The sequence below is a fragment of the Dipteris shenzhenensis genome, chromosome 5 (assembly GCF_047967505.1).
Source record: "Dipteris shenzhenensis isolate YYH24624 ecotype China chromosome 5, Dip_SZ_1.0, whole genome shotgun sequence".
NCBI lineage: Eukaryota > Viridiplantae > Streptophyta > Polypodiopsida > Gleicheniales > Dipteridaceae > Dipteris > Dipteris shenzhenensis.
The window spans coordinates 46,286,991-46,310,443 of record NC_141600.1 but is presented as its reverse complement, the minus strand read 5'-3'; the positions used below and the strand labels follow the sequence as shown (position 1 = coordinate 46,310,443).

Here is a 23,453-nt window from a genome sequence, read left to right as displayed (position 1 = left end):
CAAGATGCTAAGGATCAACCTACTTTGGGGAAAACTAGGGCCAACACTCAGAAAAATCAGAAAAAGGTCAATTTTGCTTCGATGACCTCAGTGATGGAAGTTGAAAATGAGCCTCAGAGCTTCAAGGATGCTCAGCATAATTTGGCATGGCAGAAAGCTATGGAAGTTGAGATTAAATCCATTGAGAAGAATGCCACATGGGACTTGGTTGATGCGCCCATTGGGAAAAATGTGGTTGGCATGAAATGGATTCATAAGGTGAAATACCATTCAGATGGCACAGTTGAAAAATACAAAGGCCATTTGGTTGCCAAGGGGTATGCACAAGAGGAGGGGATAGATTATGAGGAGACATTTGCTCCAGTGGCCAAGATGACCAACATTCGTTCCGTCATCTCTCTTATTGCATTTTATGTTTGGTCAGTGTACCAGATGGATGTCAAAACCGCTTTCCTCAATGGAGATCTTAAAGAGGAGGTCTATGTACATCAGCCCCAAGGTTTTGAGGTGAAGGGACAAGAGCATAAGGTATGCAAGCTCAGGAAGGCTCTATATGGGCTGAAGCAAGCACCTTGTGCATGGTATCAGAAGATACATCAGTTTTTGTTGTCCCAGGGCTTCGTAAAGACTCATACAGAGCCAAATCTGTATGTTCTGTAGCAAAAATCAGAATTGGTCATGTCGGTACTATATGTGGATGACATCATACTTACTGGCAGTGATTTGCAGCAAATTATAGCAGTGCCGTCCGCTTTATGTCACAACTTTGACATGACAGATTTGGGCCTATTGCATTATTGTCTTGGCATTGAGTTTTGGTAGACCCATGATGGGATTTCTATGTCACAGACAAAGTATTCGAAGGGGTTGTTGGAGAAATTTAAAATGGAGAACTGTAAGCCTGTGGCTACTCCATTCGAAAGGAGACTCAAGCTAAGTAAGCATGATACTGCTGAAAAGTTTGATGGCACTTTGTACAGGTAGTTGGTTGGAAGTTTGATATATCTATGCTCCACACGGCCTGATACTGCCTACGCCACTAGGCTTTTGAGCCAGTTCATACATTGTCCACGATCACACATTGGAATGCAGCAAAGAGGGCTCTCAGATATGTCCATGGCACTCTCTCTCTTGGCTTGCATTATGCTTCAGATTGTGATCTAATGCTGAGTGGTTTCACCGACTCAGATTGGTCAAGGGACATTGACGACAGACGGTCCACTACTGGCTATTGCTTCTCATTGGGTAGAGCCTGTATCTCATGGCTCAGTAAGAAGCAAGAGCGAGTCTCTCTTTCCTCCAATGAAGTAGAGTACAAAGCTACAAATTCAGCCACTATGGAGTTAATGTGGTTAACGAAGCTTTTGCATGACTTGCATCATGCACAGGATGGTGAAGTAAACTCTATCTTCTGTGACAGCCAGAGTTGCATTGCCATAGCCAACAATCCTGTCTTTCATGCTCGCATGAAACACATTGAAAATCATTATCATTATGTACGGGATTGTATTTGGCAGATATCTTCACCAAAGCCCTGTCAACAGATCTTTTCTTACGACATCGACATGGCTTGGGGATCGGAGACATTCTCACAATGTCAAGGGGGGTTGTGAAGTGATTCACAATGACATTGTTTTCATGTACTCCCATAGGTTACATATCCATCTGGATGAATTTGTGCAACCATGGTACTTTAGGTACTGTAGGGTACAGCTGAGATGTTTCCAGGGTACTTCCAGCCATATCTTTGAGGGGGGATTTATAAGAGATTACAAAGATATGGTGTTGTAGGCATAAAGTCAACCCTATGTTTGACCGATAGTACTTGGGTACTATATATACCAAGTACTTGTATTGTTTCATTTGAACATTTCTATTGGAGCTTTCTTGTGTGTGCACTCTTGCTCACTTGTGTTCACAACCGGTCTCCACTTTGTTCCTACAGTTGCCTTGGAGAAGAGTGAAGGTTTGAAAAGCAAAGTGAAAAAGAAGGATGCTGAGAGTGACACTGAGGAGACTATAGTCAAAAATTGAGCTAAAGAAGGCCTTAAAAGAATTGGGCATTCGAGGTAACCCAGGTAAGAATGAGAAGTAGTGTAATAGGTGTTCCAGAGGTGGACATGTGTAAGAGGAATGCAAGACTAAGTATTGGAATAACTGCACCAAATTTGGTCATGATGACTCCGACAATTGGTTTAATGGCAAAAATTGCCAAGTGTTAGCGAACCAAGTAGCAACTAAGAACCGAGCACTGAGCAACAAACCACCGTGTCCCGAGCAAAAGGACAAGGGTAAGAATGGAAAAGAGAAAAATGATCCATCTAAAATCAAGTGCTTTTGTTGTGGAGAAAATCATTTAGCTTCTGATTATTCAATTTAGGTGGAGCGCTTAAAATTCTTGAAGAATAACATGGAAAGGAAAGAGGTGGATCCAGAATGCTGAATAACTATAGCCATATTCCAAAAAATAGTTGATGCTCAAGTAATCACTTGGTCAAAAGGGTCAGTGACAACAGTTGAAGACACTGACACTTCAAGTAAGGACATTAATTAGAAGGCACAGAAGGAGCTGGCAGCTAAGATTGCAAGCGAGTTGAAAGAAAATGCTCCAGTAGTTGAAATGCCTGAGCAATTCCAGCACTCTGTTATCAAGCAAGGAGAATCTTCAAGATCCGGCTCTAAAGAAGCAGAATCAGTTATGCCACATGAAACTAGCACAGAGCTAGCTCGAGCATGGGAAGCATTCAAGAACATGCAAGTTAGTCTGACTTTTGCAGAGCTAATGTGAATAGCTCCTTATTGCCATGACTTCTTTGCTCAGCAGATCAAGGATCCACCAAGCAACCAAAGGAAGTGCTAGTCCTTAGCCACTACGCCTATGATTGATACTCCAATAGTAGTTGATGAAGAAGTTCTAGTCATCACTATCAAGATTAAGAAGCAAACTATACCAAGTGTAATAGTAGATGGAGGATCAGGAGTGAATATCATTTCTAAAGAAATTGCCCAAAGGCTGAAGTTTAAGGCATATAAACGATCGCCATTCCAAGTGCGTATGGCAGATCAATGACCCATTGATCCTAAGGTTATGCTGCAAGATGTGATCATCTTGATAGACGTCATCTATTATACCATCAACTTCATTGTGATTGCTATGGAACATCATGCCTACCCAATCTTATTGGGAAGATCTTGGCTGAAAAGTGCAAAAGTACTCCATGATTGGGGTACATAAGAGATGATTATTAAGACAAAGGGTCAAGAGGCATGTATACTCACCAACCCTTGGAAGGTTCTGAGTTCTTGTCAACCTAAGAATTTAGAAGTCAAGGATCCATTTCTACAGGATGTTGAGTCCCGGTTAATGGAGTTGCATATTTTACCTATTCGTGAGATAGACATTTTCCAAGTAGCTACAGACCTGTATCTAGCAAAAGTTAAGAGATGAATAGATTGCTAACAAAAAGATATTTTTTCAAGAAATTTCATTGAAGATACCGAAGGAGAAAGGGGGAATTTTGAAGTACCAGTAACAATCACGGGTCTCAAAATTGAACAGTTAGTTCCAGAACCTATGTAAGAGTTGAATCTGGGACACAAGATCACCCAGCTATGGTAGTGGTGGTAAGTGCCAATCTGCGAAGCAGCTCGAATTGACAAGGGATATATTTGTCAAATATAAGGATGTGTTTGCATGGAGTTACAGAGATTTACTGGGAGTTCCTCTTGCATTGTGTCAACATAAGATACCTTTAGTGCCAGATGCTAAGCCAATCTGACAATAGAGGTACAAAATGAATCCCAATTATGCCAAGCAAGTCAAAGCTGAGTTGTTGGATGAAATCTTACAAGCTAGATTTATATATTCCATTGATCGTAGTGACTGGATCTTTCCAATTGTGGTTGCACTTAAGAAAAATGGCAAATTTTGAGTCTATATGGACTACCAGAAATTAAATACCTAGACCGTCCCATATCCATTTTCCATACCTTTCAGTGATGGAATTTTGGATCAAGTTATAGAACATGAGATGTACTCATTTATGGATGGCTATAGTGGATATAATCAGATTATAGTGGGCCCAGAGGATAAATCAAAAAGTGCTTTTATTATGGAGTGGGGTCCCTATGCCACCAAAGTGATGCATTTTGGAATGCCCATCAACTTTTCAAAAATTTATGGTAGAAACATTCAGAGATTACCTCACTGAGATCATTGCAATTTACTTAGATGATTTTTGTGTGTATTCCTCGGATATTTATCACTTGGGATACCTAGAGAAGGTTTTTCTAAGATGTAGACAAGTGGGTATCTCTTTGAATCTTGCTAAGAGTGTGTTCTATGTCTGAGTTGGTATTCTACTCAGTCATGTAAAATAAAAGCCATACAGTAGATGCCTGCTAAACCTCAGAACTTAACTCAATTACATTCTTTTATGGGGTTTATCAGTTTCTATTGTAGGTTCATCAAGGAATTTCCAAGATTGCAGTGCCCTTGTATGAATTGACAAAAAAGGATGCTAAGTTTGAATGGAATGCCATGATGACTAAAGTGTTTAATGATTTGAAAACCGAACAAAGGGTACTCCAATTCTTAGACAACCAAGATGGATGTTATTTTCCATGTGCATGTGGATGCTTTTGGTTATGCTTTGGGCATTATTCTAATTGAGCCGGATGGTTGGCTGGACTATCAAGTATGTTTTCAATGTGCAAAAATTGAGGCATTATTTACTCAGAAATCCCTTTGTGTTCTCTGTGGACCATCAAGCTTTGTTCTATCTCATTAGCAAGACTATCATTCAAGGATGGCTTGTTTGTGGGATGCTTTTGCTGCAAGAATTCAACTTTAGAAATATTCATAAACCAGGTAAGAACCATGTGGGAGTTGATTTTTTTCTAGGTTACTAGCACTTGAGCAAACACATGGAGTCGACATGGAATTGCCAGATGCTGACTTGTTTGCAATTAATTAATGTGATAATGAAAATGCTGAGTTAGTAGATTACCTATCTAAAGGCACATTCCATGACAATATGCCTCAAGATAAGTGTGGGCAACGCCATGGAAATACACTCTGATTGGTGGGCAGCTCTGTTGTCCGTGTGCAGATGGGATCTTTTACCACTGGTTGTTACCCCATGGACATGATGTCATGTTACAGGAGGCTCACTTGGGTCCATCAAGAGGGCACCTTCATGGCGAGCTAATTGCTTGAAAAGTCTTACAGGCAGGATTATGGTGGGAGACATTATTCAAACCAGGTGTATGCAATTTGATGTGTGTCAATGCACTGGATGTTTATTGGCTAATCAGTCTATGTCCTTTCAACATTGGGATTTGGATTTTGTTGGTCCTTTTTAAACTTTTAAGGTTCACTCAAAACAAGTATGTACTCATCGCCGCACTGACTATGCTACTATGTGGGTAGAAGCTAAGGCACTTCGAGACAACTCGGCTCGGAGCACAACTAAGTTTGTCTATGAATATATCATATACAGGTATGGATGCCCTTTCAAGCTTGTCAGTGATCAAGGTACACATTTCCTCAATGATGTGATGTAGTTACTTAAAAAGGAAATCAAGATCATGCATATAGTTTCCACTCCTTACTATGCTCATGGTAATGGTAAAGCCAAGTCAACAAACAAGACATTGACATTTGAAACTCATTCTCACTAAGACAGTGCAGTCTTGTAAAGGTGAATGGGATACCAAGCTACACTATGCTTAGTGGGCTTATCTTATTGCTTACAAGGTAACTATAAATCTTACACCTTTTTTAATGGCCTTTGGCTTGGAGGAAGTTGTTCCCTTAGAATTTGTAGTCCCAAGTCTTTGACATACTGCCGAGCATCATTTAGGTAAACCAAAGGAAATCAAGGGGTGATTGCATTAGCTAAGCCACTTGGATGAGTTACACCTCCAAGCTACCTAGTCACAAATGGTGATATAGCATAAAAGGAAAGCCTAGCGATCGATATATTATGCCTGAGCATTTAAAGAAGGGTATGTTCATGTTACTCTACACTACTAAGTTGGGGCCTATCAAAACCAATTTTAAGCTAGGTTGGAGTGGACCCTACTAATTGGTGGAAGTTTTTGACAATGGGATTGTGCAACTTGCAGACTTGGAAGGTAATTTTTTTCCCGAGTTGTACAATGGAAGCAAAGTAAAGCAATACTGAGCAGCGAGTTCTTCACACACATGGAACTCGAAAATAAATCACTTCGTTGACAATGCCTTGGTGAATTTTTTTAGAAGACAAAGTGCCAGCTAGCTGTTTAATTGTGGTGGACCAAATGCATCGTGTTTTGTCATGTGGCATGATAAATGTGAAGGGCTTATTAATGTAGATTCATCATGCCAAACCAAGGTAGGATCATTCAACCATTGATTTTGTCAGGAACTCGACTATTCAGATTCATTTGCACACTCAGTATACTTCATTATCATTGTCTTCATCGCCTTCAACGGCCATCTCTGTGCTCCCCTTTGCTATTGTTTTCACATTTTTGTCAGTCCCTTTGAGCTTCATATCCCCTTCAAACCAATCTGCTCTTCAACTCTAGCTTCCCCCACAGTCTTCTTTCTATGTATCTAGCCATGTTGTTTTGTCGTGACGGAGTGGGCAAAGCATCAAGTTTGATAGAAAAGGACGTGTAGCTCTCACGTCTCCCCTCTGCAACTAATTGAAGATTTTTTAGTGACATTCTTACTGGTATCCTGGCATCAAACCGGCTCCTAACGTTTGCTCAGTTGCCGTGGAAGGATGGTAGAAAAGATCTTGGACTCCTACGACAAGGATGACCATAGCCTCATCATCAACAAAAAGCACGTTCAGATCACCTTTGAGCTCTTGAAGAAGGCCTTCTAGCTAAAGCAATGTTCGAATCTCAAAAATTTGGCAGATGCCAAATGCTATGATGCATTCTTTGAAGCTCGGGGGGGTCACTCATCATATGTAACCCTATCACGCGAGTTCAACAAAAGGGTATTTTTTATTTCTAAAATTTACAAAAATAAATATACATAAGGGACTATTTAAAATAGTTTTGGAAAAAATTTACAGATTTGTATAGAAAAGGAGTACATTTTATTAATGAAAAATTTACACAGATAAGGGATTTTAGAAATATGCCTTAAACGCACGTGGTATAGACGGTTTATACATAGTGACCCCCCTGAGCTTTGAAGCAAGCAGCTATTTGTCATCACAGGGATATCTCATCAACAAGGTGAGCGATGAAGGATTGAAGATCACATGCAGGCTCTTGTCGAAGTTCATCAGACTTGAAAAGAGCATGGGGTATAGATTTCAACAAGATGTGGCTTGAATGGTCACCATGGTGGAGGATTGGCTTCCTGTCACGAGATTGGTCACAATTTTTGAGAAGGAATTCAAGAACCCAGCTCCGAGGAGTTAGCAGGGGTTAGATGCATTGCAAACTAGGTCCCCACTCTTGCATGCTTTACCACCGCCTAATGTCTAGGCGAGTACCATGGTCAAGAGCATTACTGTCTGGTGGAGTGGGATCATAGGAGCAGGGCCATCAGGAGCAAGTGGGTAAGAGGAGGAACGGGGTGAACAGGAGGAGGAGCAGGACAGGGAGTAGCAAGATGAACACGAAGGAGAGGCACGGGAAGAAGAGCAGGAGTAGAATAACAAGGACAAGGACCAGGAGTAGGAGTAGCAAGATAGGCAGGCCATTGAGGAACATGATGGAGAGAAGAAGCCAGAGAGGGACAGTGCTGAGGGCACCTCCAAGCAGGAAAAATAGGGGGAAATGGTGAGGAGGGCACCCCCAAAGAACATGAGAAATCGGAGGGGAACAACGAACATGATCGAGGGGTTCACCTCCAAAAAATTTAATGTACCACGTGCATTCAAAAGGAGGGATATTTTAATCCCATTTATGAGAAAATTTTAATAATTATTACAATAATAGGAGGGGGTTTTTAATTCAACTTTAGGAAAAAATTGGTTAGTTCATAAGTAAAGAGGGGTGGTTTTATTGGGGGAAAAATTTTAACTGAGGGGTTTTTAAAATACCCCTTGAATGCACGTGATACCTAGGATTTCTTAGGAATACACATCCCGAGCCAACAGGGCACCTTCGAAGTAAAGGAAATGAAGGAAGGTGGGAAAACGGTGGACCAAGGACCACCAAAAGAGCAGGAAGTCCGAATGAGCACCGCACACAGAGCCGAGCAATAGGGGGCTGACTCATCACTTTCCCTCTTACTTTGCCACCACTTCCAGCACCTTTGTAGAGTCTTGGAACCATGGAACCATTTCCTCTCGACCCGCTTCTCACTAACAATGAACATCAGGATCGGGCTGCCACATGGAAAGTCAATGGTAGGTGCTGAGAGAAAATATGGTCTACGTATCGCAATCCCTTAATTACTTGGCAAACCATTGGATCCCTCCCTAGGTACTGGAGCATAATTTGCTCTTTCAACCTAAGTACCAAGAGGAGGTGACCAGGTTCTTTGATGAACAGATGGCCAACTTGCACAAAGATGAAGGGGACCTGGCTGCTGAGTGTAAGTCTCTGCATAAGCAGCTCAAGGAAAAAAGGACAGTTTACGAGGAGCTAGTTCAGGCACACTATCAGTTGCAACAGGTGCATACTGAGTTGCAAATCGAGTACAATAATTTGCAGTATGAGGTGGAATGCCTGAAAGACCTCATGAACAAGGCCCAAGACAATGTCGTATGCATTGCTGGCAAGAACGTGAAGATGCAACTGTAAGAAAACAATACAACGTTTGTGCTCAATAGATAACAGGATCTCATATGCAAGAGAGAAAAGCAGATAGTATGGAGAATCAAAAATTTGATTATTGTAAAACTGATACAATAGATGGCGCTATCTCCCAGCCGTGCGCTCCTGTGTGAGAAGCTTCGATGGCTGCTAGAAACAGTAGAGGACGGAGACTGGATGCTAAGGAATTAGGGTTGCTGTAGCCAGTGATTATGATGGGCTTCACAGGCTTGCTCTTATATAGCCACTAGTCATAGTTGGTTAGACCCAATTGAGAGACCGACTCAGTCGACCCAAAATGGCCGACTGGAGGTCAGTCCTGAAATAGGCCACCAACCACTTGATAGAACCGTGGCACAAAATAGAGCAACTAACCTATGGTCTCCATTTGGCCGAGAGCCATTCGGGATCATGTGAGGCTCCAAACGGGCCCCACAACTCGAGAGTGGACTGCACTGAGAAATGCTCCGTCTACCCTCAATGCGGTCAGTCATGGGATGCCTTCCCGCACTTGCATGTAGCCTAGTTGGTAGAGTGCCAACTCTATCTGAAGCCGTCCAGCCATCAGGCCACACTTGGCCCCCATCTGGTGTCCAAACTAGGACCTACTGGATAACCTAGCTACTCAAATGCCTTCTCCTCATATGGGGGGCTTACAAGTAGAGTTAGCTGGTTCCCGCGTAGTTACATGAGAGTGGAGCATTGATATCTAACACCCCACCTTAATGTCCACCCACAGGTGAACTACTTTTTCGGCCCAATGCCAAGTCGATGAAGATGCCTCTCCAGCAAGTCTCTTCCAAGAGCTTTTGTGAAGATGTCCACAGCATTCTCTGTAGTTGGACAGTACACCAAGTTGACCTCTCCATCCATGATGAGCTCGCGTACAAAGTGATTTTGAATCTCAATGTGTTTTGTGCGAGCGTGGTACATAGGGTTCTTGGCAATTGCCATGCAACTTTGATTGTCACATGATAACTACGTAGGCTTGTTCTGCACTGCACCCATGTCCCCTAAAATCCTCCTCAACCACACTGCCTCACAAGAAGCAAAACATGCTGATTTGTACTCAGCCTCGGTAGAAGAAAGAGCAACTATAGGTTGCTTCTTGCTGACCCATGACACAGCTCCAGATCTAAGTGAGAAATAGTAACCTGTCACTGATCTCCTGCTATCCACGTCTCCTGCCCAATCCGAGTCACAAAATTTGGTCAAGGTGTTGCCCTTGGTATAGGTGATGCCATAATCAAGTGTTGATGTATTTTAGCACCTGCATCCCTATCCTCCAATGGTTCTCCCGGGGCTTAGAAAACCTGCTTAGTACACCAGTCGCAAAACTGATGTCTGGCCACATGTTGCACAAGTAAATCAAACTACCCACAAGACTTCTGTACTTCGTTTCGTCCACCAGTGGTGATGAATTCTCGTTTGAGAGCTTCACGTTAACCTCCATAGGGGTGCCAACTGTCTTGCACTCAGCCATGCCAAATGCCTTCAGTATCTCTCCAGCATACTTCAGCTTTGAGATGAAGAATTGTTTTGGCTCTTGCCAAACTTCAATCCCCAAATAGAAATGCATCAGTCCTGTCATTTCAAACTCTCTTCCTAGCAACTGCTTTATCTGCGAGATTTTCTCTTCATGGTTCCCTGTTATGACAAGGTCGTCCACATAAAGGACCATGATCATACACCTGCCTCCTTCTTTGTAGATATACAAATTTGCATTAGATGGGCTCCTCCTGAACCTGTTTTGCAGAAAGTAGGCATCAATCCGCTGGTACCACGCTCGTGGGACCTATTTGAGTCCATAAAGTGCCTTCTTTAGTTTACAGACTTTACCTTCTAAACCGGGGATCACAAATCCTGGTGGTTGTTCCACGTATACCTCCTCCTTAAGATCTCCATTCAGAAAGGCAGACTTTACATCCATTTGAAACACGGGCCAACTTTCCTATGCTACTAAAGCCAAAACACTGCGAATTATGGTTAGTCGAGTTGTGGGAGCAAAAGTATCTTGATAATCAAAACCATGTACCTGTGCAAAACTTTGCCACGAATCGAGCTTTGTAGTTATCCAACGTGCCGTCGGACTTGTACTTGGTCTTGTACATCCACTTGGTGCCGATTACCTTGCATTTTGGTGGTCGATCCACAAGGTGCCAAGTGTTGTTCTTCATTATGGAGCCATACTCCGACTGCATAGCCTCCATCCACCTATCATCATCCTGTGCCTCTTCAAGACACTTGGGTTCTTTAGCATGGATCACCTCTGTCATCAAAGCGTAAATGACTAAGTGTTCCTGCGCCCTTCTTTGCTCCTCTATTCTCTTGGACCGGCGGTGTTCGGATGGTGCCTTCTCAATGGATGGAGGTTCTCTGCTGTCCAAAAGCTACTTTACCCACTTCGGGAATGGCCGTTGCCATTGTGGTTCTGCAGGCTCATCTTCCTCTTCTTTATCTTGAATCCTCCCAAGCACCGTTGGGGGAGTTCGGTCTACTGTTGGTGGTTTACTGGATGGATATCCTGGTCCTGGTTGTCTGGGAAGGAAGCATCCTCCTCCAATTGATGCGGTTGTTTTGAGAAGACCACATCGCGACTTACTATTACCTTCTTGATAACAAGATTATAGAGATGGTAACCCTTTGCGTCTTCACTGTAGCCCAAGAAAATACATTTTCGGCTCTTCAGTTTCGGGACATGCACAAAACAATCACAGCCAAAAACTCTGAAATGTGCAGTTGAAGGTTCCTTACCAGAAAAGGCCTATAGTGGAGTCATCCCGTTCACAGCCTTCGTGTAGCTACGATTTAGAATGTAAACTGCCGTGCTACATGCTTCAGCCCAAAAAGTCTTTGGCAAATCTTTCCTTTTCATCATACTCCTGCCCATTTCGCAGATGACGCGCATCTTGCGCTCTGCTACTCCATTTTGCTGTGATGTATGTGGCGAGGGTTTCTGCCTCTTGATCCCATGACTTTTGTAGTAACTTTCGAATTCGCTTGATGTGAACTCACCACCTTTGTCTGATCTCAACTTCTTCACCTTCCTCCCCGTTTCTTTCTCGACCATTACATGCCATTCTTTGAACTTACTAAAAGCCTCATCTTTAGTCTTTAGGAAGTATATCCATATCCTTCTACTGTAGTCGTCAATCAACGTCATGAAGTAGTATGAACCACCCAAAGCTTCCGTCTCCATCTTTCCGCAGAGGTCCATGTGAATGAGCTCTAGAGGAGTCTTTGCCTTGCTGGCCTCTTTAGGAAAGGGCTGCCAATGCTGCTTGCCCATCATGCAAGCTTCACATACATCGGGCAAATCTGTAATTTCTGGCAGGTCTGCAATCATTCCACTTTTATGCATCTCCTTTAAAGAACTAAGATTTAGATGACCAAACCTCTCATGCCACAGCTTACTGTTGCTCACATCAGCTCGAGCACTGAAAGATGAGAGTTCGTAGATGTTGTTGCACCGTGTACCTTTACCAACGACCTTCCCTTGAAGATCTAAAATCTGTGCGCCATTCTTATCGAAGTGAACTTTGAGGTCTCGATCCGTGATCGTAGAAACGGACAAGTTCCTCTTGATATCTGGCACATAAAGAACATCGGACAACCGTTTTACAACTCCATCTGACTTGAGAGCAATTGTACCTTTTCCTTTTGCTGGACATTTTGCATCATTGCCGACTGCTACCGGATGTAGAGAGGTATACCAATCCTTATGACTGGTCATGTGGTGCGATGCACCACTGTCAATAATCCAAGGTTCATCCGCGGTACATGAACTGCCTCCGTGCAAATCTCCTCAATCGCTACGAACAGCTCTACTGGTACTGCTTGCGCACTGTTGCTGGACTCTTTCTTTACTCCGTTCTTCTCATTTGTTATTTTCTTCCAGCACTCATTTTGCTTGTGCCTTGCCTTGTTGCAATAGAAGCACTTGATCTTCTTCTTTCTCTTTTTATCATAAGAAGAAGATGGGTTACCAGAGTCCTTACCCTTACTTTTCTTTGATCTATCCAAGAAAGCTGAATCTTCTCTAGTCCTCGTCTTTCGATGCATCTCCTCCTCCAGAACCATCGCGCTGAAATCCTCAAAGTTGAGGGGCGGATTTCTATTTTGCGTATTTAGCGCCGTAACAAGACCGTCGTACTTTGGTAGGAGAATTGGTATGCACCTTCATGCTAGATTCTCACTGGTGATGGTAGTGCCAATCGCAGTCATCTGATCGCGCAGATTCTTCACCCTGGTGATGAACTTCTTTGCCCTTTCAGACTCAAATAGTTTCTCGTTTGCGAGTTGAGTCTCCAGATTTTGAATCCGCGTCTGATTCGTAGTCTCGTACTGATTTTTCAAGACCGTCCATGCCTCCTCCGTTGTGGTGACATGTTGAATTAATGCCATGACAGAATCACTTACATTGCAGACAATAGAACACAACGCATCCGCATTTCTTCTTGTCCACGCGAGAATCTGATCCGCAGTTGGTACTATCTGTTGTCCTGCATTGGCTAGATCCGGTCTCGTAACCGGCTTCACGTCCACTCGAGTAGCAGTATCCCAAAGCTCGTATGCACTCAGGATGGTCTTCATCTTGAACTTCCAGAGTGGATAGTTAGTGCCGTCCAACTTTCCACTTTCGTCGAACGGTGGGATTCACAGTCTTGTGGCTGGGACATCTCTCACAATCTGCTCGCAAATAGAAACACACTACCAAATCTTCTTGCTAGAGCCCAAGCTCTGATACCATGTAAGAAAACAATACAACGTCTGTGCTCAACAAATAATAGGATCTCGTATGCAAGCGAGAAAAGCAGATAGTATGGAGAATCAAAAATTTGATTACTATAAAACTGATACAATAGATGGCGCTGCCTCCCAGCCGTGCGCTCCTGTGTGAGAAGCTTCGATGGCATGCTTGAAACAGTAGAGGACGGAGGATGGATGCTAAGGAATTAGGGTTGTTGTAGTCAGTGATGATGATGGGCTTCACGGGCTTGCTCTTATATAGCCACCAATCGTAGTCGGTTAGACCCAATTGAGAGATCGACTCAGTCGGCCCAAAACGGCCAACTAGAGGTCGGTCCCGAAATAGGCCATCGACCACTCGTTAGAACCATGGCGTAGAATAGAGCAACTAACCTATGATCCCCGTTCGGCCCAGAGCCATCCGGGATTATCTGAGGCTCCAAACGGGCCCCACAACCCAAGAGTGGGCTGCCCCGAGAAATGCTCCGTCTACCCTCAGTGCGGTCAGTCATGGGATGCCTTCCTGCACTTGCATGTAGCCTAGTTGGCAATGTGCCAACTCAATCTGAAGCCATCCAGCCATCAGGCCATACTTGGCCCCCATCTGGTGTCCAAACCAGGACCTACCGGATAACCTAGCTACTCAAATGCCTGTGATGGGTAATATTCTTAATTGTACAAGAAAAATCACAGAGTAACATGTATTCAATGAAGTCGTAATAGTGTTCATAATGAGATTGGTAATGTATCATTATTTTGAAAAAAATTGGTAGTTTTATTTTGCTTCTTTGGATAGTGTGGATGCAATTCTATATTTTTCAATGGTGTATGACACTTGATGAACATGATGCATTGGTTGATGGATCAAATAGTGCACCAATCTCACATGAATCAATTCTATTCTTCATGCTTAGATCTTCAAATGTAAGGATCACAATCTAGCCATTAGATGCTTCTCTTCATGTAAGGGCTTTCATGAAGCTCCCAATATTAGCTGATGCTTGCCATCATCTGATAGCCAATGTGAGCCTCACTAAGAGGCATGCATGGTGGCTGGTTGTAGCTTCTGGCCAAATGCTCATGAATTATATAATAATGAAAACATATACATTATTCAACACATTTTCACCTTTTAGATGTCTTGTCAACTTCTAAAAATCATGGACCCCAATCACATCAATGGGATTTTTTGAGTAGAGATGTTGGAATTTATGTGCAAACTCCCCTATGTATGTAAGGAAAGTCATCTTTGAGGACATGCTGAAATAGACATTCACATGATTTGGATATCCCATGCTCATAAATGGCCTCAACACTTGGTTCAAAGGTAGGAAACGTGTGGAAAGAAGATGTTTGACAAAGCCTTCCAAGGATCAAAAGCTCATCTAAAATTAACAATTCCTTATCTACCTTCCAAGATTATATGCATGTGTAGTCATAGAAATGGGCCCATGGTACTTATGATTGTAGGCATCATCTCAATCTTAATGACAACTTTTGCAGCCAATAGAAGGGAGACATTAACATGAACTTAGAGGTATTGTATGAAGATTTAGGCCAAATGTATCTATATAATGATAGATTAGGAATGCAAGAAAGTATGTGTGATAGTGCTAGTTTGTCATGGGGTGTCTCCTCTCTACCCTTGACTTTATTAGAGAGAATAGGGAAAGTAGGTCAGCCTTGATGGCCTAGTATTCATGGAGCCTCGTTCAAGGACACCAAGCAAATCATTGAATCTAAAATTGGTTGTCACAATGATAGAGAGTATACTGCCCTCTCCTACATCCCAAATTGGTCAATCATTGCACCATCATGCTTGCATTTGGTTGTGTTTGAAGGCTAAGGATGGTACCCTTTAAGATAATATCAACATTTAACCAAACAACTTGGATTTTTACGAGGCATGCTTGATGAATGATTTAGTGATATGAATGTGTCATGGAAAGAGAAAGGAGAGAGGATAGGGAGGGGGGTGGATCACTTATCAATTTGTTTCATGTAAGGTCTATAAATTTTTTATTGGTAGAAGATTAGGCCATCTTATAAGCCTTTTTCCTCCACATCCTCTGAATAATAATGAATTTAATTTGTATTCCCAACATTTTGGGCTGCGAATATTCTGAATTTGTATTCCAAACATTTTGGGCTATGAACAATCTAAAGATTTTCTTTTTAACTTGTTGTTTAATACTACTTGTTTTCACCATGCAAGTTCTACATATGATTCCTACATGCAAATTATACATACGATTCCTACATGCATGTTCTACATGCAACTCCTACATATACAGCTCCTACATGCAACTTGTACATGAAGTTTCTAAATGCAACTTCTACATGCATGTTCTACATGCAACTCCTACCATTGCAACTTCTAAATGTGCGTCCTTGATGCAAGTTCTACATGGAGAGAGAGAGAGAGAGAGAGAGAGAGAGAGAGAGAGAGAGAGAGAGAGAGAGAGAGAGAGAGAGAGATGGAGAGAGAGAAGCTATTTAACTTATATAAATACCCCATGATGGAATGAAGCCCACACTGTTTGGGGCATTGTATTGAGTTCTAGTTTGGTGTTTTATGCAATTGTCTCCTAGTGTCCATGCTCCCTTGCACTCCACATCCAAAAGCATGTCCTAACCTTCTCTCCTTCTCCCTTCTTCTCCAACCTTGAAACTTCTCCGCTCCCTCCCCTTCTCTCGTCTCCTCTCTCTCCCCCACCCCCATGCTCTTACACCTTCTTCCTTCTCTCCCATTGCTATGCTTCCCCTAAACCCCTACCCACTTAGAGTAGTTCCTCAACCCACTTAGAGTAGTTCCTCAACCCTTGACCTTTAAGACCTATGAGGGAGATGAGTTCTCCACCATGTACTCTACTCTGAACCCTAGATCCCCCTTCTAACCTTGAACCTCCTTTTGAACCTTGAAACCCCTTCTAAACCATGGAACTCTCTTTTGAACCCTGAAACTCATTCTAAACCTTTAAACCTCCTTCAGGACATGGTGAAATAGACACTCACATGATTTGGATATCCCATGCTCATAAATGGCCTTGACACTTGGTAAAAAGGTAGGAAACATGTGGCAAGAAGATGTTTGACAAAGCCTTCCAAGGATTGAAAGCTCATCTAAAGTTATCAAGTCCTTATCTACCTTCCAAGATTATATGCATGTGTAGTTGTAGAAATGGGCCCATGGTACTTATGATTATAGGCATCATCTCAATCTTAATGACAACTTTTGCAGCCAATAGAAGGGAGACATTAACATGAACTTAGAGGTATTGTATGAATATTTAGGCCAAATGTATGCATATAATGATAGATTAGGAATGCAAGAAAGTATGTATATAATGATAGATTTAGGCCAAATGTATGTATATAATGATAGATTAGAAATGCAAGAAAGTATGTGTGAAAGTGCTAGTTTAACATTGGGTGTCTCCTCTCTACCCTTGACTTTATGAGAGAGAATGGGGAAAGTAGGTCAGCCTTGATGGCCTTAGTATTCATGGACCCTGGTTCAAGGACACGAAGCAAACCATTTAGTCTAAAATTGGCTGTCACAATGATAGAGAGTATACTGTCCTCCCTACATCCCAAATCGGTCAACCACTGCACCATCATGCTTGCATTTGGTTATGTTTGAAGGCTAAGGATGGTACCCTTAACATAATATCAACATTCAACCAAACAACTTGGATTTTTACAAGGCATGCTTGATAAATGATTTAGTGATATGAATGTGTCATGGAAAGAGAAAGGAGAGAGAATAGGCAGGGGAGTGGATCACTTATCAATTTGTTTCATGTAAGGTCTATGAATTTTTAATTGGTAGAAGATTAGGCCATCTTAGCACATCATCTGAATAATATTGGGTTCAATTTGTATTCCCAACATTTTGGGCTGCGAATATTCTGAATTTTTATTCCAAACATTTTGGACTACGAACAATCTAATGTTTTCTTTTTAATTTGTATTTGTTTTAATACTACTTGTTTTCACAGAGCCTTTATGTGGGTCAAATTTGCTTATTAGCACTATAAGGTAAGTCCTTTAGTGACTTAAATTGGAACATCTTAATGTGATTTTCCATGTGTTTTATGTTTGTTCTCTCTCTCTCTCTCTCTCTCTCTCTCTCTCTCTCACTCTCTCTCATATTTGATCTCTATGTTCCTAGCTCCTCTCCTAGCTCTTGGTGGTAACTCTACCGAAGTTATGGCTAGTCACTAATCATATACAAGCTCTAAATATGTGAGGCTAGGCCTGGCGAAAGGGGCTAGTAAAGAGGCGGTGCCTTTAAAATGTCACCATCCTCCTCTATTTTCTCCATGGAAAGATTCGATAAAGAGGCATGAAAAAGGAAAATATGCTTAGGTGTCAAGTTCTTATAAAAAGTTAAGTTAGTCTAAATGTGGCATAGTAGTGGCCCACTAGTGCCTTTAGTATTGGGTATGTAGGTTTCCCAAAAGTTAATTTTCTTTTCTCAAATTTTTTGAAAAATGAAATCCTTTCTCTATTTCCATGCATGAGATGCTCTTATATTTTGAAAAAGATTAAAAAAACCATAGGTACAACACCTTACACTATGGAAAACATAGGGGTGCACAAGAACATTTACTTGTTGAGTAGTGAATTTATGTTACACATTGGAATGGAAACTAATGAAAAGAAGACGATAACATCGTGTAAAGGCTTACCTGGTCCTTGCGATCTGCAAGCTCGAGGCACTCTAGCATCCAAAAGAACTCGTTCATGTCGTCGTAGTTTTGCCACGTTTTGTAAGGAGCTTTCCTATCTTTGGTTCATTTTGCCTCCTCTGCTACCACATCGTAAAGTGGCTTAACGACTTTGTTTAGAAAACCATCAGGACCGCTGGAGAAGGCCTTAAAATTTGCCTCCTTACTGTTTAAAATGTGGTGGAGCTCCTGCGCCATATTATGGTAAATGAAGCAAAGGCATTCCGGCATGAAGTGCAGATTCGCAGCCTCTCCCCATATGAGAAGGTAGAGGCATGTGAGAAATATCAAGTGTTCCCGTTTCTCTTCGATGGTGGAATTACCCTCCTCTTCGTCGGAATTTTAGAGCCTCAATTGTTTTTTAAGCCAAGAGGCCCACTAGAACTCCCCTAATTCTAGTACTTAGTTGCTTGATGGGTAACCTTGATTAAGAAGTTTGCATCCAAATGGCCCTTAACAAGTTTGTGGATTGTCTTGAAGTTAAATTCTGGCAATAACAACTTGCACTGTGCCAACTCTACTTGCATCATATAGTAGGGTATATAGTAAAACTTGGTACTCCATATAAAATATGAATGGATTGTCGCACAAGTAGTGTCTAATCCTTTGAACATTGTATACCATTCTCATGGCCTCTTGTTTAATAGTTCTATGATTGCAATTCAACATTGCCTAGCATAGTATACAAGATAGTCTATTTGGCCTTCTAGTTAGGCTAGGATAGTAGTCTCAAAGCTTAGCCAAAGGCATTAGCATGTACATGAAAACCACATCCCTCTTGGGTTGACATAGGATAGGCATAGATGTCCATTAGCCCTTAAGGTCCAAGAATATTGGTGTTTGCTACTCAATCCATGCAAACCATGTCTCCTCTTGGGTTACCCATACAAGGCTTGTCTACAAAGTAGAAGCTTGAATAAATGAATGAACCATTTGTAAAAAAGGATTAACCCAATTAAGGAACTACTTATTGTAAATTTGGGGTCCTAGGCATATATGGGAGATTGTAGACTCACAAAATACCAGAAGCCACACAAAAAAAGCATTTAGAAGACAACAACGAATAGCACAAATGTATGTGACTCCTTCTGTGAACGTAAACCATGAGATATCCCTTGATGCTTGATGCCCCTCTAAGAAATACAATGAAGCTACAGAAGCAAAGATAAATGATAACCGAGAAACAAAGTATGCATAGAGCTACTTTTGGAAAGAAAAAAAGGCTACAGCAAGAGAGGCCTTCTATCGCCAATGGATAGCTTAGAAAAGAAGACAGAGAACACCGACTATTGATTTCTGTAATAAAATTCCCCTTTAGCAAAATTAACTATAATTATTATTGATGGAGAAGTCGTGTACCTATGAAGGATGTGTCTATACTGAACCAATTTCCTATCAAGGGAGGAACTAAGGCACATGGTGAGTTAGATCTGGCTCACAAAAATATGGCAAGATCCATGATTGATACATGAAAGACACACCATCAATAGAAGGACGAAAATATCTATTAATTTCGTGAAAAAGAGGCCCAAAAAAGATAGTTTCATTGTTAATTTCACAAAAAAGTACCAATCTACTTTAAGAAAAGAATTCCAAACCTTTTTAGATATCCAAATCGCTCAAATAAATCCAAATCCCTGAAAGTAATCTTAAAACCTTAGTCGCATAAGAAGTGAAAATGGCAGAGAATACCTATTGTAGAAGAGTGTAGAGTTAATATAAGTATAATGGCATCTTGAGACAAACCACCACTATTGATACTCTATAATACCTATTGTAGGACTTTGAAGATTATAAGTATAATGGCATCTTGTGACAAACCACTACTATTGATACTCTATAATAAAAAATATTATAAAGTGAAATTATAGTATAAGCTATGATGCACATGGCAAACAAAGATTTTGTTAAATTCATTCTAGGAAAAATGAAGAAATATGATAATATATTTTGATTGATTACTCACAAGACATGAGTTAAAAGAAGTGACAATTGAAGAGGCATAAATGGGAATCAAACCAATGATATGATAATGCATCTTCAAGCATTTGATTAAATAGTATATGCCGATATCTATATACATAAAAAGGGCAAGTTTGGATGAAAGAGCAAGGAATTCATCATCATTGATTGAGAAAAAGTCATATAAGTTGTACAAAGTTGGGATGTAATCCTGATGAAATGCCAAAAGACATTACATGTCAAGGCCGCAATCTAACAAATGAAATGCATTTGAAATTCAACCTTAATAAAGAATTGGAATAGTTATGTAACTAGGTGTATGAGAAACATACGACTTTAGATGTTTCTCTAGGTTAAGAGTAGCTTAACACCTTAGAGTTAATTGAAGGATCAAATATTCCCTTAGTGTGGGTGAAATCTTGGGGGTTTCACCTCATAAAATTTTAGTATACCACGTGCATTCCAAAGGAGGGGTATTTTAATTCAACTTTTTGGTAAATTTTAATAGGATTACAATAACAAGAGGGGTTTTTAAATTAATTTTAGAAAAAAAAAACTTAGTTCAATAGTAAAGAGGGGTGTTTTTATTGGGGAAAAAATGTTAGTTAAGGGATTATTTAAATACCCCTTGAACGCACGTGATACATAGGGTTTCCTAGTACTGCACCCTCTGAGGGTGAAATTTGATCATTTAACATCAAAATGAGAAGCTATACAAGATGAGAGGTAAAACTTGTGGAAGAAGAAAAATAATTTGTCAAGAATAAGAAAGCTAAACATTCAAATAAATGTTGTTTTCAAGTGAAGAAAAGATCCTTTACAATGGGATGAATCCATGGAGGAATTATATGAAAGCATTTTGAAGAAAAAGTAGAGGTAAAAACAATGTTGGTTGGAGATGGGCACATTTGAAATATAGAAAGCAAGGGTCATTTCAAAACTTTTAAGAGGAACTAGTGGATTTTAAGGACAGAGTGATTAGACACGAAAACATCAAAGTGCTATTGTCACTTGCATGAAGATGTATAACTTGATGAAGTCTATATGCTATATGATGGAGATCTATAACTTGATGAAGTCTATATGCGATATGAGTTAGCAACTCTATGATGCAGATCTATAACTTGATGAAGTCTGTATGCTATATGAGTAGCAACTAAGAGTTGACGCAGAAGAAAAGAGCATTTGGTATACCAAGTCAATAAATTACAAGCACTCAATGACTGTCCATTGCTTACCTTGTCCTCCTGGTTCTCCTGGTTCTCGCGATTATTCGGCCTTGCAAGCTCGAGGCACTCTGGCGTCCAAAAGAACTCGTTCATGTCGTCGTAGTTTCGCCACGTTTTGTAAGGAGCTTTCCCATCTTTGGCTGATTTTGCCTCCTCCGCTACCACATCGTAAAGTGGCTTAACGACTTTGTTCAGAAAACCATCAGGCCCGCTGGAGAAGGCCTTGAAATTTGCCTCCTTAGTGTTTAAAATGTGGCGGAGCTCCCGCGCCATATGATGGTAAATGAAGCAAAGGCATTCCGGCATGAAGCGCAGATTCGCAGCCTCTCCCCATATGAGAAGGTAGAGACACGTGAACAATATCAAGTGTTCCCGTTTCTCTTCGATGGTGGAATTACCCTCCTCTTCGTCGGAAACTTCGTTGAGGTGTAGAAAGGGACACCACAGCTTGTAGTTTTCCAGGACGGCTGTACTGAGGCCTCTTATGGCATCCTCCAGATCGTCGTCATGCTTCTCTACCTTTTTGTTGGTGCGCCAGCCAGGCTGCTCCATCGTCTGGTAGTTAGCCAGCAAAAGCACAACGTGTTCCCTCTGATTGTTGACATTAGCGACTTGAAAGCCGAATGTTTCGCCGAGCCAGTCCATGGCGTCGAAAATTCCGCGGCGCAGGCGGGAACAACGAGGGTATTTGCGCAATTCGTCTGCCGATAGGACAGCCTCGTGGGAGTGCCTCTCAAGGGCGCTATGATCATGAAGGGGGAGGATGTTGAAGGGCGGCTGCTGCTGGGGGGAAGTCATGGCGATAGAGGAAGGGGAAGTGATGCATGCAGAGCGAGAGAGAGAGAGACCCAGACTCAAACACAGAGATAGAGACGATGGAAGGAAATACTAACTTTGCCTTTGCCATGACTTCAAGTAATTCCCCAAGTTGCCTTTATTCTTCCACGGTGCCAATTTCCCACTTTTTGTCAGCAACTCCTCTTTTTCAAAACATCCCTTTCCTTAAGGGAGACATCATTCCAAAAAAGAGGTGTCCACACTCCCCCTCTTTTTCAAAATATCACGATGGGGTGCTTGGGAAGTTTTAGCTTCCCCCTTTCCTTAAGGGAGACATGATTCCAAAAAAGAGGTGTCCACACTCCCATCCATAAGAAATATATTTAGTCCCCCTCCCTCTTAAGGGCACAATATCTTATGATCATAGAAAAACTTTAAGGGGCACCAGGCACATATCTCTATGTGAACCATACACTCTCCCTTAAAAAAATAACCCAAGGTAAACCCACCTCCAATAAACCCTACCCGACTCTCTAAATGAAAGTAAAGACAACACACCCTTTCCATGTTATCATACATGATGAGAAGAGCCTCCCTTTGGAGAAAGGTATCCATGCCTCACTTTGAGAACTAGGTTGAACCTAGAAATAACATCCTAGTTTAAAGATAAAGCTTTGCTTACTACAATATTTGCATAAAGGAGAAAGGGAATGCTATCATATAGCTTTCCCAATAATTCAATAGTTGTGCTTCATTGGGCTCATTCCACAAAAGTGCATGGAAAAGGAAATCATAATTAGTTGCTAAATTGGATTTAGTTAAAGAGCATTGCAAATGCATGATTCCTTTTAGCATCAATCAAGCTAGGAATCAATGCATTCTAGTTTAATACAACCTTTAGAAATGGTATGTAGCATGACCTTGAATATCTATGCACAATGTATTACTAGAGTATCTATTAAACCATAGCAAATGTTGTCCAAGTGGCTGTAACTTGCCAGCTTCAGATTTTGAGAAACTCAAATAGTAGGTTTTCGATAACTACTCTTTTACATATTTGTATAGTATAAAAATTTAGTGCTATGGAACAAATTTCGATGTCCTATAGGGCATCATGATACAAGTTTCACATGTAAGAAAACATTTTCATTAGTGCATATTTAAGGAGCAAAATTTCCCTACCCTCAATAGTTATTGTGAAATTTGAACATTCAAGCTCAAAGCAAAAGCA

At 41.2% G+C, this 23,453-nt stretch overlaps 1 protein-coding gene across 1 annotated transcript in view; it reads right to left on the bottom strand.

The window, feature by feature from the left end:
• Positions 1-22,303, bottom strand: part of LOC147902091 (callose synthase 11-like) — a 41,230-nt gene extending 18,927 nt beyond the window's left edge. The window contains exon 1 of the mRNA XM_087375160.1: positions 21,455-22,303. Within this exon, the coding sequence (XP_087231286.1) occupies positions 21,455-22,243 (789 nt within the window). The 5' untranslated portion in view covers positions 22,244-22,303. The remainder of the gene's footprint in view (positions 1-21,454) is intronic.
• Between the last annotated feature and the right edge of the window lie 1,150 nt (positions 22,304-23,453).